The following is an 18,187-nucleotide window of genomic DNA, read 5'->3' as shown; positions in this document are numbered from 1 at the left end:
GAGCGCCGCCACGCTCCCAAGCGGCACACTCTCCAGTGCGCCACCGGGCTGGCCCTATTTTTTAATTTTTATTGAATCAAAATCGATTATACATATTTTGGGGTTTCAACATTGAGATATGTTGATTAAATCAATATTACTAGCATGTATATTGCTACAAATTGTAATTATTCTTTATGCCCCTTGTCCAATTTCTCCTCATCCCCCTTTCCCTCCCCCCACCCCTCTCTAATCACCCTAGATTTCTTCTCTCCCTCTGAAAGAATAATGGTTACTCTGTTGATTTGCTGCCCAAATGATTTGTCCAATGCTGAGAGGCGTGATCAGGTCCCCCAATACTATCACAGAGCAGATGTCTCTTCCGTCACTATGAAATGGGCTCTGTGTAGATAGACATCCTCCCCCTTTCTTTATCTCTGCTGGCGACTCTCCTTGTGTCAACTCACTCCAGTGGTTGGTGGACCATCTGTGTGGTGGTTGTGGCATCTAGCTGCCTTTGTGGCAGCCGTGGTTATCATGGTGGTTGTGGTGGGCCACCCACATGGAGATGTTTTTGGCATGCTCCATGGTGCTGGCGGTGTGCCTGGTTGTAGAGAGTGTCCAATCCCTGGTTCCATGCCCTGGGTCCCCAAGTGGGTCCCAAGGCACTGGCACAGTGTGCCTGGTTGTGGGAGGGGAGTCCAGTCCCCTTCTCCATGCCCCGGGTCCCAAGGCAGGCTCCAGGTCCCAAGGTAGGCCCCAAGGCACTGGTGTGGTGTGCCTGGTTGTGGGAGGGGGGGTCTGGTCCCCTTCTCCATGCCTCTGGCCCCTGGACAGGGCCCAGCACAGTCTCCTGTTGTTTTCTAATTTGCTTTCATTTCTGGTCCGTGTTTCCTTTTCCTCTGTTTCTTTTTTTTTTAATGTATTTATTTATTTTAATTGATATATTGTAATTGTACATATTTCTGGGGTAGTTTTCCTCAATTTCTTTCTTGATCTCTCCCAGCTCAAGTCTTATTCTTCTTCTCAGTTATCTCACCATCTAATTCCTGAGCTCTGTTGCCTCTGATCTTTACTTCAGAAAGCTTTTGTAAGTGATGGTGAAATACTTGGTCACAAGTCTCCACTGCTCTGTGGCAGTTCTTTTTCTTCTGGTGAGTGTCAGTCATCTGCTTCTTTCCTCCTTTTGGAATCCAGTATCTTCATATGGAGACCTGTGCTGTTTGCTTTTGGATTACTCCTCTTTGAATGGGGTGAGCTCTCCTGGACCTGAAGGAGGTTCATATGGGGCCGATGCCATGTTGCAGGCTAGCAGAAGCCTTGTATGTGAATCTTTATTCTTTACATTTGCAGCCAATGAATTTGGGTACTGTAGGGCTTTTCACAGGGCAAAGCATCTCTTCTCCTACCTCACAGACATACTGCTTCCTGCAAATATGTCTTGTCTGTTTCTTAGAACCAAGCCAGGCCAGGGAAGCCCATTGTCACCTCGTGCCCTTGCTCTTGCCTTGAAGCAAGAAATGCCCCTTTTGCACAACAGGATGAAACCTGCATCTGGGACCATCTTTTCAGCTTCTTCCTGCATCTTCTGGCCAACCTCCTGCCTGCTCTATAGTCCAGGGGCTCAGCGATCTCCCAGTGTCACTGAAAATGGTGTTCTTGTTTCTGTCTTTCATTCTCCTAGTTGCTTGTGAGTGATTTCTGAGAGGATGCAAGTGAAAAGTTCAACTCTTGCCACCACCCTCATTTGAAAAGCCCTCTGCTCTCCAAACCACTCTGCCACGCTGCCTTCATAAATAGTGGCCGAGTTTTTTTTCTTCTTGAGAAGTGCTGTAGAGCCTGAGCTCCTGTCCTTGGTCAGCTTATTGTCCCAGACAAGACAGAGACATGGAGACAAGCTGTACAGGCAGTGTTTGCTACCTGCCCAGTGAGCAGCATAGGTGACACATGCTCAGAGGAGACTTGGAGGGAGAGAAAGAGGGACCGACAGAGAGAGGGTGGAGGAAGAAAGGAAGGGAGGGAGGGAGGGAGGGAGAAAGGAAAGGAAAGGAAGAGAGAGAAAGAGAGAGGAGAGGTGACAGAGAAGAGTTCCAGTGCCTTGGGAGCTCTCTGTTGGAAGGGACAGCCCCCAGCACAGGTAAGTCTCCAGGGGGAAGGGGAAGTGGGAGTGGGAAAGACCACTGTCCTCTTTCTGCCCTCAGGGTGACCATGTGTGGCTGGATTCTTCCTCTGCCAACAAGACCAGTGTGGCCATCGGGGGCATCATCAAAGAAACAAAGCCAGGCAAGGTTTTGGTTGAGGATGATGAGGGCAAGGTCAGTGTCGCAAGGTCTCCTCTTGCCCCCACCCCCCAGCGCCCCAGAGCCCTTCTCCTCTCTGGTGCTGCTCCCCAACACCAGGGGTTCCAAAGCCCAGATAGGGACCTCTGTGGCAGGACAGAGCACAGGGAACACTGCATGTTTGTCTTGGGAATGTTTTGAGAACCGCAGTCATGGGAAAGTAGAAGTGGGGAGCGGAAGGAGGGAGGTGAGAAAGGGGTGCAGCGGCAGAGACAGAGACGAGGGAGGGCAGAGAGCTGGCTCACAACGCCAGGGGCGCCAGGGGCGGGAGGGAAAGGTGGCTGAGGAAGCGTGTGGAGGGGAGGCAGGGGCAACGCAGCCAAGTGACAGGCAGGCGGCCGGGGGCGGCCCAGTGCAGCCAGCTCATCCACCTGACCGGGGAGGGCCTACCGAGGGCAGCGGGGGAGGGCTTGCAGGGCGAGGCACCTGTGGACTTGTCCTATGAGCTCCAGATTATGGAAGTCAGTAAAATAATAATAATAATAGCTTCTATATGCATTATGCTGTACAGGTTTTTTTTTAATGCTTTTACTTGTACCCTTTTATTCCAACAACCTATGAAGCCCCCACCTGTAATCTGACCCTCAATCTAAATTTCAAGTACAAGCTCCTCCATCCTTGGTCTTAAATTCAGCCGTAGCCCCAGCTACACACTGACCCCGGGCCCTAGACACATGCTGACCCCAGCCATAGATGAGCTTGGTCCTGTTACAGGTGTCCCTTGACCTTAGCCGCAGACTGACCCTGGCCAGGGAGTGGCCAAGAACCACAGATTGGCTGATCTGTGGCCCTGCAGGTGGCCTCACTGCTGAGAACTTGGAGGGGTGCTGCAGGCTGGCTGGCACAGAGGCCACCTCTCAGGGGAGTCTGCACTGTCATTTCAGGAACACTGGATCCAAGCAGAGGACCTCAGTGCCCTCAGACCCATGCATCCCAACTCAGCTCAGGGTGTGGACGACATGATCCGCCTGGGGGACCTGAATGAGGCGGGTATGGTGCGCAACCTCCTGATCCGCTACCAGCAGCACAAGATCTATGTGAGTCCTATGTCCATGGTAGAGCCCCTCATAGGGGGCTGACCCCCTGGGTGGGGAAGAAAACAATGCCCCAGGGGGTCTAGAGCCAGGCGCCACTCACCATGCCCTCCCCTCACTGTGCAAGGTGGGCCGGGTACCTAACCTTTCTCAGTCTCTTCTCCCAAGTCCAAAGGAAGCAGGGCAATTATACACTTGAGGGAAGGAAGCCGACGGGTAGCGATGGCATAGCACCTGGCACACAGTAGGTGCTTAATGAGGGCTGCCCCTTCCTGTTATCTGTGGCTGAGCAGAAGTCCCACTCTGGAGGCTGAGTGGACACCATACGCCATCAGGGTGAGCATAGTCTTCTGCCCACCCCTTCCTAGACATGTTTCAGAGACAGGGTCACCAGACAGAAGACCCCTACCCTCCTGAGAGTGAGTCCTGTGACAGCCAGGATCCCAGGGTCCTGACCACCAGTTGAGGAGGGCCATGTGGGTAGATGTAGACATTTCTCCCAAACCCTCGCAGTGGATGAAGGTTCAGCCCAACCCAAAGATTCTCATCCCGGTTCCAATGCAGATTTTCCCAGGGGAGGTGGCATGCCAAAATTAACACCAGCTCCACCAAGGGTGCTCAGTGGTCTGCCCTAGAGGGTATGGTGTGGGGAAGTCCCTGCCTGCTTGGCCCTCTTGTCCAGATGGAGGGATGGCTAGTTGGCTCTGACAGCCTTTCTGGGCTGCTCAGAGGAGTCAGGAAGTAAGCTGGGGACCCCAAACAGAAGGGAAGTCTGGAAGGGAAGAGGAGGCCGCTGGATCAGGAGGGGCCAGGGCACACTGTGTTTGCTCTAGCTGAATGTGGGGCAAAGCACCTGGCACTGAAAACAGCAATAAAGCAAACTGAGTTGCAGCCGGTCCCTTCCAGAGTGCTTGTGCACGCACTCTTCATGTGGTCGTCACAGCCTCGACACCAGAGGGCCTATCCTCTCCTTTCCTAAAGTGAAAACCAAGATGTGGCTAATCAAATGGCTTGTTGTGGAGGTCCTTCCTTTCCGCCCCCAGAGAGGCAGCCAGGCCTAGCGGGGGCTCCAGAGGAACAGATGATCCTGGTTGGGGGTCTCAGGAGGAGCTTTATCCCAGGGGCCCACAGCACACAGAATGTTCGGTTGGGATCAGAGAGGGCCGGTTATTGACCAGCCTTCATGAGGCCCCTGCGGGAGGCAGGTGAAACTCATTTCATACACTCAGCCCATTTTGATCAAGCCCCATCTAAAACAGAATGTTCGGTTGGGATCAGAGAGGGCCGGTTATTGACCAGCCTTCATGAGGCCCCTGCAGGAGGCAGGTGAAACTCATTTCATACACTCAGCCCATTTTGATCAAGCCCCATCTAAGTACCAGGCAGGGTACTAAACATTTAACATCTAATCTTCCTGGGAAGGGGCCCCCAGGAGCTCACAGTCCTGGTGAACACCCCATATTCCCAGAGGAAGGGTCCAAACAGCTGAGTGTCTTGTCTCCCCGGCCCAGAATCAGACCCCATTACCTACCAGAGTCCACCCATCCTGGTAGCCCTCAGGGGGTTGCACCCGAGGCCAAGGCCCTCACTAACCACTTGCTCCCTTCCCTAGACGTACATAGGCTCCATCCTGGTGGCCATGAACCCGTTCCAGGTGCTGCCCCTGTACACCCTGGAGCAGGTGCACCTGTACTACGGCCGCCTTGTGGGCGAGCTACCCCCGCATGTTTTCGCCATTGCCAACACCTGCTACTTCAACATGAAGAGGAACAAGAGGGACCAGTGCTGCGTCATCAGGTGGGGAGGGGGCAGGTGGGCCTGGCCCTGCCTCTGAGCAAATCTTAATGGAGGAGACGTTTCCTCTCTCTAAACCTCTCCTGCCCAGCATGTCAGCAAGGCCAGTGTGATTTAGGGGCCCTCCTTATTCAACAGCAAACACCCTCTTCCACGGCACGCAAGCTCACCTGGAACTGACCCCTGCTGCCCTTGCATCCCAAGGAGAAGACCCTCCTTCGGAATCTGGTTTCTCACTGTATCCCCAGGGCCTAGACTGACCCAGCCTTCAATAAATGTTTACTGAGTTAAGGAAGGAAGAATGGGATGGGCTTCTTTAGAAATGGGGCTCAGAATAGACACTTGGAGGTGCAAGGGTCAAACAGTTGAGGTCTTACTAAAAAAAAAAAATCTCCGGGCAGGCCACAGGTGAGGATGAGACAGCAGCGGCTCCAGGCAGCAGCTCTCAGGTTGCTGGGGCAGGGAAGACCTGACTCCACTTCAGAGGCTCCCTGCCTGGCCTGGCCTCTCTGCTTTCTGTGATCACAAGCCCTCCTGGTAGAGGGAAGGGAGCATGAGAGGGAAAGGCAGGTGGAGTGGGGAATTTGGCTCCAGGGCACCTTGCCTGGTGCTGCAGTAGAATCATTCATTTATTCATTGTTGGTTCATTCATTAGAGGTTTTATCGACTGTGAGCCCCCCACTGTCCTACCATGGGGAGACAGCAGTAAATGAAAGGGACTAGAACCCCTGCCTCCTGGAGCTTTCCTTTGTCAACCAAAGTAAATTAACGACCTGGTTGAGACAAAAAACAAAAAGGGTTTGAGAGTTCATTAGGACTGCAGCCCAGGAGACAGAGATCCAAGAGACTTTGAAAATATGTTCCAGGAAACAAAGAAAAGTCAAGGCATTTAAAGGAAAAAGCCCACAAAAAGGAGGGGGCAGTTACAAAGCTGTGATTGGTGCTAGCGTCTGTCCAACAGCCTTGTCCGTAGGGATTGGTTGCAACAGCTCTTTGAGGTGGGCTTCAGTCAGGGAGGCCAGTCTGGCAGGAAGTAGCAAAAAGTAGCGAACAGCAGTTTTATGGGCAGTTGTTTCTTCAGGAGGTCGTGACCTTTGTGATGTGGCTGAGTGCAAGGTTCCAGAATGTTCTCAGTTAAGATACGCCTGAAATTCAAGCCAGTATTGTCCCTGGCTCTATTTTAGGTGCCTTGATCAAACCAAGGTCATTATCCTTGTCACATTCTAGCAGGGGAGACAGGCAATAAAGAAGCATGTTCTTAGCAGATACTAAAATCTCTGAAGAAAAACACATGGGGGAAGATGAAAAGCAAGACCAGGCTGCTGCTTTAGGTAGGGAGCAGACCGGACGCAGCCTCTCAAGGAGTGAGTTTAAACAGAGGCCAGAATAAAGTCCTGTTAAGTTGAAATAAGTTTGGCTTAAAGCTGCCACCATACATAGTTTGAGTTCTGCCTATGGGTTTCTCCTACACAGTGAAATGTAACCCAACTTTTTTTTTTTTTTTCCTTTTTGTCTTTTTTTTTTCGTGTCCGGCAACGGGATCGCAACCCCCGGTGCCGTGCCCGCACCTCGCTCAGCCAGTGAGCGGGAACCGGTCTGTATGTGGGATCCGAACCCTCGGCGGGACCGCCGCCGTGCTCACAAGCGGCGCACTGTAGCAGTGCGTCACCGGGCCGGCCCCGAAATGTAACCCAACTTGACGTGTAAACAGACATAACCAAACCTGGAAGTACCGTAGGCTCACGAGTAGAGTCTCAGCCAATCACAGGAACTGAACTTCTAGCCAATCAGAGGCTGAAGGCTGCCCAAACATGACCATATAAGGCAAACACCAGCTGCAGCCAATCAGGTTGTTTGTGTATGTCACTTCCTTTTCTCGGGTTATAAGTATGACCTGCACATGTGGGGGAGTGGAGCCTTCTGAGTCATTTTTCTCTTGGTCTGCTGCCTAACTCTAGAATCCCAGTTAAAGCCAGTTGAGGTTTACAAAACTACATTTGTTGTAATTTTGTTTTTTCACAGTCCTGTAGCATAGGTGATGGCGTTTAATCTCCTCAGCAGCCCTCTAAAGGCAATATTCTTATTGTCATGTTACTACTAGGGAAACCTAACAATCAGAGAGGCTGAGATCCTCTCCCAGTGGCACACGGTGGTGAAGTGGGGAGTTCAAACCCAGGGCTCTGGAGCAGAAGGCAGAAGTCCCTGGAAGGGAGCTGGAGCTTCCAATCTGCTGACTTTGGGGACACCAACCTTGCTGCAAGAGGCTTCCTGAGCCAAGCTGGGCCATGGGCTGGCTGGCCAGGAAGCTTGCAAGGCCATCTTCCACTCGGATGGTGGCAGTGCTGGCAGGGTGAATGCCAAAAGAAAAAGGGAGAGAGCTCCCTGATCTTTGGTTTGTTGCAGTGAAAAGAACGTCACTGAGTCAAACTGGGTTCTCCTGCCCTGGCTTTCCCCAGAGCTGTGAGCAATCCCCTTAATCTCTCTGCCCTCGGAGTCCTTTCTCTACATTGGTGGGTTATCTGATAAGCTTGTGTTTGTAAAAATGCCTGGCACTTGATAGGCACTCATGAGAAATCTGCAACTGTCAGTGGAGGTTTGTTAATTCTGCTTTTCTGGCATAGCAATTGTGGGCATTTTGATCATAACTTTTTTAAAAGGTAATATTTTGAGATGAAACAAGATTTGTCTGTAATTTGCTTCAAAATACTACAGGAGGGGAAACAAAATTGTCAAGAAGTTGAACTGTGGGAATTTGTTATGCAAACTTTAAAGCATGAGAGTCCTCCCCAGACATCTTGCAAAAATGCAGATTCTGATTCAACAGAGCTATCTGGGGCCTGGGGGTCTGTATTTCTGATCAGGTGACGGATGCTACTGGCCTGTGGGACACACTTTTATTAGCAAGACATTGAGTCATCTCATTCATTCATCTATATTTACTGAGCACTGTGCCAGTGACCCTGGAATGAGCCATATCCGACCATGCCAATGAGGTTGCAGCTGAGCAGGATGAAGAGACAAACACCAATAATTTATACAACATAGTTGGTCTGATACCCACAGGGATTTCAGGGCAAAAGCCATAGGATTCCTGCACAGGGGGAGAGAGAGCAGCCCTGTCAGACTGGCCCAGAAAGGTGGCCTGGGGTGGGTTTGCAGGAGTTAAGAAGTGCTGAAAAATAGTTGTTCTGTGGACTCATGTCCCTGCACACCCTCTTTACAGTGGCGAGTCTGGGGCTGGGAAGACGGAGACCACCAAGCTCATCCTGCAGTTCCTGGCCACTGTCAGTGGCCAGCATTCGTCAATTGAGCAGCAGGTCCTGGAAGCCAACCCCATCCTGGAAGGTGAGAGGTCACCCTTGGGACCCACCCTCCTCCCCCAGCCCTGGGAACTGGAGCCTTCCTGCCAGGAGGCACCTGTGGGGGGAACAGGATAGTCCACAAACCTTCACGGACTCCTCCGGATCCTAAGACACAAAAGACAAGGGTAGTGTGGAGGCTCCCAGGCAGCACAAGGGGAAAGACTGTTGACTTTATAAGCTTTCCCTAAGTGTGCTTTCCACATGATTATGAGAAGTATTCCTTTCAAAATGGGCTCCAAGATCAAATCAACTTGGGTGCTGGGTGTTTTCATTCTGGTCCCCTGGGATGTAGTAGCTGGGCTACAGTGAGGACTGCAAGCAGTTTATTGAGTCTCCATTCTGGTCCCCTGGGATGTAGTAGCTGGGCTACAGTGAGGACTGCAAGCAGTTTATTGAGGGGCAACCCCCACAGGAGATCAAAGTGCGAGGAGGCAGGCAGGACTGGGCTGCCGATGGTATGCTTAGCAAAGGAAGGAGGAGAGGAAACAGAATTGGGCTGGGAGAGGTGCGAGCTGAGATGCAGATCTGACCAGGTCTTGGCCAACCCAGTGGGGAGCTTTGGAGCAAACTGACCCTTAGAGGGATCCTGCATTAGGCCCCAGTGCCCCCTGGACTCAGTCTCCAGTGGGGGTGGCCCAGAAGCCTGTGACCTTGGCCCCAAGGCTGTCAGCCACCAGATGGCACAGTCTCTCTAGATTCTTTGTGATGGAGGTATGCTTTACATACAGTAAAAATTCACTTTTTTTTTGACGGCTGGCTGGTATGGGGATTGAACGCTGGACCTTGGTGTTATCAGCACCACACTCTAACCAACCTAGCTAACCAGCCAGCCCCAAAATTCACCTTTTTTGATATACAGTTTTATTAAACTCATACAGTCATGTAACCCCCATCATAATCATGAAATAGAATATTCCCACCTGCCCAGGCGCTTTCCTCATGCCCGTCTTCCCAACTCCACCCCTGTCAATCACTGATTTGCCTTTTTCTCCCCTATAGTTTCATCTTCTTTGGAATGTCATATAAGTGACATCATACAGTTTGTAGCCTTTTGCACCTGGCCTTTGTGTCATTAGCATAATGCATCTGGGATTCTTCCATGTTGTTGCCTGTATCAACAATTCATTCTTTTTTAATGTTGAGTAGAATGCCATTGCATGGGGGTACCACAGTTTGCTTACCAATTGAGGGACATTTAGGTTGTTTATAGTTTTTAGCAATTATAAATAAAGCCTCTATAAACATGCACATACAAAAGGTTTGATCCCGGGCCCACCTTGTGGCTCACTCGGGAGAGTGTGGCGCTGGGAGCACTGAGGCCGCAGGTTCAGATCCTATATAGGGATGGCCGGGTGCGCTCACTGGCTGAGCGTGGTGCGGGCGACACCAAGCCAAGGGTTACGATCCCCTTACCGGTCACACACACACAAAAAAAGGTTCGATCCCTGTACTAGTCAGCTGTCAAAACATAACAAAACGTTCACATACAGGTTTTTATGTGAACACGTTTTCCTCTTAGATAAACATGCAGGAATGAAACTGTTGGCTCCATCAATAAGTGAACCGTTTAACTTTGTCAGAAACTGCCAAAATGTTTTCAGAAGTGGTTGTACTATTTTGCTTTCCCACCAGCAGAGTAGGAGAGTTCTAGTTGTTCTGTGTGCATCGAGGAGATTGCCACTCTAATATATGTGGGGGGGACCCCTTCATGGTTGTAACTCCACTTCCCTGATGACTAATGATGTTGCGTATCTTTTCATGAGCTTATTTCTCTGATGAAGTGTCCAAATCTTTTGTCTATTTTCCAATAGGTTTATTTCCTTATTAATGAGTTTTAAGAGTTCTTTACATATTCTGAATATAAGTCCTTTATAAGATATGTGTTTTACAAATATTTTGTCCCAGTCTGTGGCCTGTCTTTTCATTCTCTTAAGTGTCTTTTACAGGGAAAAGTTTTAAATTTTGATGAAGTTCAATTTACCAATTTTTTCTTTTACGGATCATGCTTTTGGTGTTGTATCTGAGAAACCTTTGCCCAACCCAGAGATTTTCTCCTAAGTTTTCTTTTAGATGTTTTGTAGTTTTAGGTCTTACATTTAGGATTATGATCCAGTTTTAGCTAATTTTTTCTATGGTATAAGATGTGGGTAGGTTTGCTTTCTATTTCTTCCTTTTTTTCTCTCTCTCTCTTTCTCTTTTTTTTTTCTTTTTCTCTTCTTTTTCTCTCACTCTCCTTTTTTTACCCAACTATTCCAGCCCTACTTGTCAAAAGACTATTCCCTTCTCCATTGACTTGCCTTTTCACCTTTGTCTAAAATCAATTGACCACAGGTGTATGGGTCTATTCCCTCATTCTCTATTTTATTCTATTCCTCTCTCTGTCTTTCACCAACACCACATTGTCTTGATCTCTGTAGTTTTATAGGTTTTGCAATCAGGTAGCACATGTCCTCTGATTTTCTTTTTCTTTTTCAAACTTGGCTATTCTAGGTCTTTTACCTATCCGTATACATTCTAAAATTAGCTTGCCAATTTGTATAAGAAAAAAATGGCTGCATCAGGTTCTTCCTTGAAGAGACACCTGACCGGTCACCCCTGTGACAGCCACACTGGGTTCAGTACGTTAAATAGGCTTCATAACTCTGCACTTCTCAGAGGCTCTGCTGTGCACTGGAATTCCTCAAGTGAGAGAGACAGAGTGCACTGTTTCATAAACCTAGTTCACTGAAGTATCCTCTTTGGTCTCATGGGACTGATGCTGGATGGTGGTATTTTCAAAGTGCATCCCAACCCATTAGTGGATCATGAAATCAAGTTTTTAGAGCGAATGAAATATCAGAGAATAGAAAATACCCCAGCACATCACTCTTGGTAAGAACTGGTACTGAATATTTTGTTTTAATTGTGTGTGGACAGGTGGGGGTGTGTATATACAGGACTTAATGCAAAACATCTTTCTTACTGTGGATCCCATCAGAAAGGCTTTTAGAAACAGCTCTACAAAAGACACGTTGGATCATGCTGCAACCAAAATGCCTCCTGATCTGACCACCTCATCTGTGTCCTGGCCTTGACCGGCTCTGCCAGTCTTCCCGCAAGCTTGCCTCTCCATCCCAGCTTCCGTCCACCCTGCAGCCTAAGCCATCTTTCTAAACTGCAAATCTGCTCACACACTTTCTCAGAAGCTGTCCTGCATCCCCCATCACCTGCAGAACCAATTTGCAACATCTGAGCCTGGCATTCAAGGCTCTGTGCCACCTGGCCCCACCTACTAACCAGTTCTAGCTACCTTCCAGTGCTTTCCTCTGTATTCTACACTCTGGCCACATTCCCTACTCCGCAAGCAAACCCAGTGCTTTCTGACCTCTGAGCCTTTACCTGCACTTTGTCTTCCTCTGAGCATGGCCTTGGCTGCCACTGCTGTCTGGTGTGACCCTACCCTCCTTCAGTGTTGGGCTCAGCCACCTGCACTGAGAAGCCTTCCCAGACGACCCCACTGAAAGTAAACATTCCACTCTCTACTCCCACCATGGCATTACCTGCTGGCCCTCAGCCTTTGGAAATGCCAAGACGATCCACAACGACAACTCAAGCCGCTTCGGGAAGTACATAGACATCTACTTCAACCCCAGCGGGGTGATTGAGGGTGCGCGCATCGAGCACTTTCTCTTGGAGAAGTCCCGGGTCTGCCGACAGGTGAGGCCCCCACCCGCCTGGGGATGGGGAATTGGGTGCTTGGGAGGCTTCCAAGAAGGGTCCCTTCCATCACTCTCACCCCTCCTCCCCTCCTCCCTAGGGGCCTTCCCAGACCCCACAGGCCTCACTGGATAACGATGGGCCTTCCCCAGTATTCCAGGAAAACAAATGATAGGATTTTTCTCAGTTCTGAATTTTTCATCCATGTAATTGTCTTCATTGTTTGATGCCTACCACTCCTCCCCTGTACGAGAGTTAATCCTGAGGCTGGGCTAGATGGGGTGTATCTTCAGGTGTGCTGGGGACCATGGCAGGGGGACCTGGATGACGGTGTCCAAAAAGCCATGTAGCCAGGAAATGCAGTGGCATGTGGCCTGTGCTGTCACAGGGCCTTGTGCTTAGAGAGCCCCATGCTTGGTTTAATGCTTTGCTGTTGCCATTTTGAAGTTCTTGCTGACTTTTTAGCAAGAAGCCCCACAGTTTCATTTTGCAGTGGGCCCACAGATAGTGTAGCTGATCCTGAATGGCAGGGATCCCAGTTCATGGCACCCACAATAGCAGAATTAGTGTACCCTTGGGGTGGGGTGCTCTCCTATGGTAGGCTTGTTGTGAGGCACCCTCCTGCAAGAATGCACTTACATGCCACTAGTGCAGAAAAGGGCAGTTTATTCACTCCAGCTGGCCAGCAACCATCTCTCAAGGAGCAACCAAGGGAGAACAGCCTCGGGCCTTGGTCTTGTGGGGTTTTTATTTATTTATTTATTTATTTATTATTTTATCCTTCCTTGAATTTATTTGTTTATTTTTCTTAATTTTATTTTGTCGATATACAATGAAGTTGATTATTGTGGCCCATTACCGAAACCCCCCTCCCTCCTCCCTCTCCCCCCTCCCACCTAACAATGTCCTTTCTGTTTGCTTGTCGTATCAGCTTCAAGGAGTTGTAGTTGTTAAGTCTTCTTCCGCCCCCCTCCCCCGGTTTTTTTGTGTGTGCGTGTGAATTTATTTATTTATTTTTAGCTCTCTTGTGGGGTTTTTAAAGGCAAAAACTACATCCCGTTGGCACACGGGTTTGTCCAGGTGCATAAAGCAAGCTAGGGAGCTAGGTCACAGAGGCCTAGAATGAGCCGTTCGAGCAATAAAGCATACAAGTTTTCATTGTGTGTGGTTCCTGTTCCCATGTAATAATTCACTGTATATGGCTCCTGTTTCTACATAACAGCTTTTGTTTCTAGGAGAAGGTCAACGGTTTCTCATGCAGCAGGGGGGGTAGTCTGCAGGTCAGACGGGGCAAAATGAAGTTACTTAGGTTGAGCAAGCAATTCTGCAGAAGCAGATAGCGTACGTTATGAGGGTGTAGGGAGCTCTATTTCAGTCTAACACCTAACACTTGCATGCACACACACACACACACAGACACACACACACAGAGGAAGGTCCAGAGTGGGTAAACACCACCAACAGAGAGGCGGGGCTGTGTGTGAGGATGGACAGAGGCTGTGGCACTGTGCAAGTGACAGCTCACCACCTGCACTGTCAGGTCCCAGGCATTTTCCCTGTATTACCTCATTGGATCTTCACAACCACCACCAGAGGTAGGTCTCTTCATCCCCATTGTAGAGATGAAGAAACTGGGTCCAGATAAGTTAGGTAACTTATTCAGGGTCACAGATCTAGTACATGGTAGAGTCTCTCTGATTCCAAAGTTTGTCCTTCCAGAGCTCGTACTTCTTCACACAGTGGTTGGTGAATCCATAGAACTTCTTACCCAAAGTGGTACCCCAAAACAGATGGGGAATCTCTAAAGCTAGTGAGAAACAAGCCATGCTAAGAGAGAGATTTAATAATTACAGCAGGGACTGGCTGGTTGGCTCAGTTGGTTAGAGCACAGTCTTGTAACACCAAGATCAAGAGTTCAGATCCCCATACCAGCCAGCCACCAAAAAAATAAGAATTATGGCATATCTATTCAATGGAATGCTGGGCAGAGTTTAAAAAGAGGAGGAGTTCTGTCCGTGTTGATGTGGAAGGATCTACAAGAAATGTATTGAGATGAAACAAAAAAAGGAAGTTGCAGAATAAATATGTTTTGTGTAAAAAGAGAAAGAACTGTTTATAGATACACTGTAAGTAAGTGAAGTAAATGCATTTAAATGTCTGGAAAGGAACACAGACCCTTGAGTGCTTTTGGGGAGGGAGAAGAGGGGATCTGAGGAGCTCTCACCCTGTAACACTGCATACTTAGATTGCTTGAATTATTACCATGGGAGTGCATTTATAATAGTGTTAAGAAAAGATAGAGAAGGCCTAGGTAAACCCTGGCTGTCAGCTGTCAGTGGATCACTGAGTGACTGGAATGCATGCAGGATGGCAAGTGAGACAGCCCCGGCCCTGCGCCATCACTCTCTGGCCTGTGACTCTGGGCTTTGGGGCTGCAAGGAGCAGTCAAGGTGCAGGAACTGCAGGGCACAGGATGAGCTGGCCTTGGAGGCCCAGGACGAGGACAGCGGCCAGGCCAGGCCAGCCCGTGGGGCAGTGCCAGAGCCAACCTGGCTGAGAGACCTTGGAGCTGAAGCTGGAACAGTCTTACTCCCAATGCCTCTGATGTCCCCCCACCGCCAGGCCCCGGATGAGCGGAACTACCACATCTTCTACTGCATGCTCATGGGGATGAGCGCCGAGGAGAAGCAGCTGCTGTGCCTGGGGACGGCCTCTGAGTACCGCTACCTGACCACGGTGAGCCCACCCCTCAGCAGCAAACAGGGACAGAGGAGGAAGGGCTAGTGCCCTCCCAGCCCTTGCTTGGCAGCTGCAGAGAAGCCTCAGCTCTGGCTGGGCCCCTGACGTGGGGATGAGGGTCCCCTTTGCCCCTCCCCGCTCCAGTCCCTTCTGTGTTGGAAGTCAACTTTATTACTGCCAGGGACTCACTCTTGTCAGCGTGCCCTCTCACTTTCCACACCGCATGTACCCCCACGTCCCAAGCCAAACCTGTCCTTCCACACAAGCCTCATCTGTCTTTGGTCCCCACCAGAGGAAAGGCTCCTGTGACTTCTGTAGCTTATAGGGTAAAGTCCAAACTCCTTGGGGTGGTTTCCAAGTCCCTCCAGGATCCAACCCTCTGCCAACCTCTTCTTCTCAACTCTGACCCCAGCCTTCTCATAGCCCCCACCCCTGCTTTCTACCTCACAGTCTTGCCCCCACCTAGACCACCCTCTGCCCTGTGCTGCTTTGTGGCTGAGCACATGGGGCCAGTTCAGGCATCTCCTCTAGGGAGCCCTTCCCCAACCCCTTTAGGGAAAGGCTCCTATAGGGATAGGCTGGCCCTGGCCCCAGCCCCTTTAGTCTCAGCACCTGTAACAGCCCATGATGCAGTCATCTACTTCCAGCCTGCCCCTTCTGCACGCACAGGACCCAGGGCAGGGCCAGGTCTCACCATTTCTGAATTTCCAACAAGTAGCATAGGGCCTGGCACATGGTGAGCCTTGTAAAGTGTTGGTTAGAGGTTCGAGCCCATGGTATTCCCCAGAGACAGACAAGGGAGACTCAAGTGTGGGCGATAACAGATAGAGGTTGAGAAGTGGAATGTCTTGGCCGAGGTCACACAGTTGCCCAGTGCAAGCCCTGGCTACAGGGCACAGGCACACTGTGTCTCTGGCATCGTGGTTCTGCCTCTGGAAGTATTTTTATGCACAAGTATTTTCTGAGCTTGGGCCACCTGGAGCCTATGACGTGTGACTTCTCAGGGGCCTTCAGCTGAGTGCCTGAGGTGTCTTGACCCTGCTGGCTCCAGGGTGGAGGGTATGGGATGGACCTGTTAGCTGAGGTGCCCTGTCCTGCAGGGGAACTGCACCTCCTGTGAGGGGCTCGATGATGCCAGAGACTACGCTCATGTACGCTCAGCCATGAAGATCCTCCTGTTCTCTGACTCTGAGAACTGGGACCTCAGCAAGCTGCTGGCAGCCATCCTCCACCTGGGGAACGTGGAGTTTATGGGTAATGCTGTTTCTGCCCAAAGTGCACCCACTGGGGAGGAAGAGTGGGGGGACTGGGACAGGAGGAGGAAGAAGTCTCGAGGTTCTCACTGGAAGGGTCCATGGGTCATGTGACCCACCATGGTCCCAGAAAGATACATCTGAAAATTTTAGCTATGATTTGGAGGCCTTGTGGGGCTAGGGGAAAGATGTCAAAGCTTAGAGCCCTCCAAAGGTGGAAACTCTGGTCAATCGTCCCCCACTTTTAGCTGGACCCCAAAGGGCCACCCTCTCGGGTAAAGATGAACCAGAGTAAACATCTCCATGCACTGACTTGCAAACCAGTTTGTAAGTATTGGGGTGGTCTGGGGATTAAGGTGTCCTGAACTTTTAGCACCTCCAACAGCTGATAGAAGTTACTGACGATCCTTTCTGGAAGAAAATACCAGCAACCTAGATCACAAATGATTCCTGCAAATAATTTTTCAAACAAAACATCCAGCATGCAGCCAGAAATAGATAGAAATGAGGAAACAAGATACCATGAGCAAGAGCCAGTGGAAATAATAAATAATAAAAGTAGATCCACAAAGAATTTAGATATTGGAATCATTGGACACAAACTACAGAGCAGCCCTGCTTGCTTTGTTCCAGGAAAGAAAAAGCCAAGCTTGAAAATTTAGACAGGAAACTGGAAACTATAAAAAGTGACATTACATATTTTAGAAGGAACCACATAGAAACTGTAAAATTAAAAAAATAAAATAACCAAAATTAAGAACTCAGTGGATGGGTTTAACAGCCAATTTCATACACGTGAAGAGGGAATGTGTGAGCTGGAAGGAAAGTCAGCTCGGAGAAATAAAGATGGAAAGCATAGAAGAGAAGGTGGCACAGAGAGATCACACTCACATAACTTTAAAAACCGGTCAGATTAGATGCTGTTTAGGACTCTATGTAGGTAATAAATCAGTGAAGAGAAAGCAAGAAAGTGGTTTCCATAAACGTTGGGAGAGTGGATGCCCCTAGTGGAGAAGAACAGTCTTGGCCAGAAAGGACACGTGGAGGGCTTCGGGTGCTGGCAGGGTCTACACCTGGCCTGTGTAGCGGTTACACAGTATTGACTTAGTTCATTACACCCTACCTTTGTGCTTTATGTATATTTTTATTTGTATGCTTTATTTCACAATTTTTTTAAGTTGAGAAAAGAAAACACACACACTCCCAGCCTGGTGGTCAGTGCTAAGGTGGGTGTTGGCTCACAGAGGAGGCACCAGAACAGGAGGCTGTTGCAGTAGGGTTAGGCCCGTCTAGTCGGTGCTCCACTAACACCTGTTTCATTTGTCTAGTCGGTGCTCCACTAACACCTGTTTCATTTGTCTAGTCGGTGCTCCACTAACACCTGTTTCATTTGGTTGAATGAATAAATGAATGCCCAAGTTTCTGTGGATAGCAGAGTGGATTGAGGGGTGCTGGTGGCTCATCATCTCCCCTAATAGATCCCACCTGGCTCCCCCACCAGTGCTGGTGCCTGCCATGTGTCCCGATTCAGATGTCTCCCTCCCCATAAGCCCACGTCTGTTCAAACTTCCCTTTGACCTAGGGTCCTGATCCCATCAAGCAGAGAGAGCTGTGGTCTGTAACTCACATTTTTTCAGTGCTAAGGCGCTAAGGACTGATGGTCACAGGGACACTTACCCCTCCAAGAGAGGGCCCTGGGAGAGGCAGTGGTTACTGCCAGGGACAGTTGTCTAGAGTGTGTGGACTTGGAGCTGCCCTGGGCCCAGGCCTCATGGTGGCCCCCTGTCCCATTGCTTCAGGCCGCTTTCCCACTCAGGGTTCCTGCTTCTCTCTCTAGCTGCGGTGTTCGAGAACCTGGATTCCTCAGATGTGGTGATGGAGATGCCTGCCTTTCCCACTGTGAGGAAGTTACTGCAGGTAGCTGGGCTGTTGTGCCAGCTTCCACTTTTGTGAGGGGTCTGGGGGCCTGGGCCGACAGACCCTGATGGCTC

The 18,187-nt window shown here is 49.8% G+C and overlaps 1 protein-coding gene across 1 annotated transcript in view; it reads left to right on the top strand.

The window, feature by feature from the left end:
• The window catches only part of LOC103591824 (unconventional myosin-VIIb-like), a gene marked incomplete at its 3' end in the record, with an annotated part of 36,713 nt that extends 18,600 nt beyond the window's left edge, over positions 1 to 18,113 (top strand). The window contains exons 3-10 of the mRNA XM_008574352.1: positions 2,181 to 2,294; positions 3,203 to 3,355; positions 4,965 to 5,149; positions 8,370 to 8,491; positions 12,062 to 12,204; positions 14,827 to 14,940; positions 16,044 to 16,197; positions 18,034 to 18,113. Coding sequence (XP_008572574.1) covers positions 2,181 to 2,294; positions 3,203 to 3,355; positions 4,965 to 5,149; positions 8,370 to 8,491; positions 12,062 to 12,204; positions 14,827 to 14,940; positions 16,044 to 16,197; positions 18,034 to 18,113 — 1,065 coding nt within the window. The remainder of the gene's footprint in view (positions 1 to 2,180; positions 2,295 to 3,202; positions 3,356 to 4,964; positions 5,150 to 8,369; positions 8,492 to 12,061; positions 12,205 to 14,826; positions 14,941 to 16,043; positions 16,198 to 18,033) is intronic.
• Positions 18,114 to 18,187: the final 74 nt, after the last annotated feature.

Source organism: Galeopterus variegatus, unplaced genomic scaffold (genome assembly GCF_000696425.1).
Source record: "Galeopterus variegatus unplaced genomic scaffold, G_variegatus-3.0.2 Scaffold1035, whole genome shotgun sequence".
NCBI lineage: Eukaryota > Metazoa > Chordata > Mammalia > Dermoptera > Cynocephalidae > Galeopterus > Galeopterus variegatus.
Note: the sequence above shows the minus strand (reverse complement) of the source record. Positions and strands in the feature narration are given on the sequence as shown.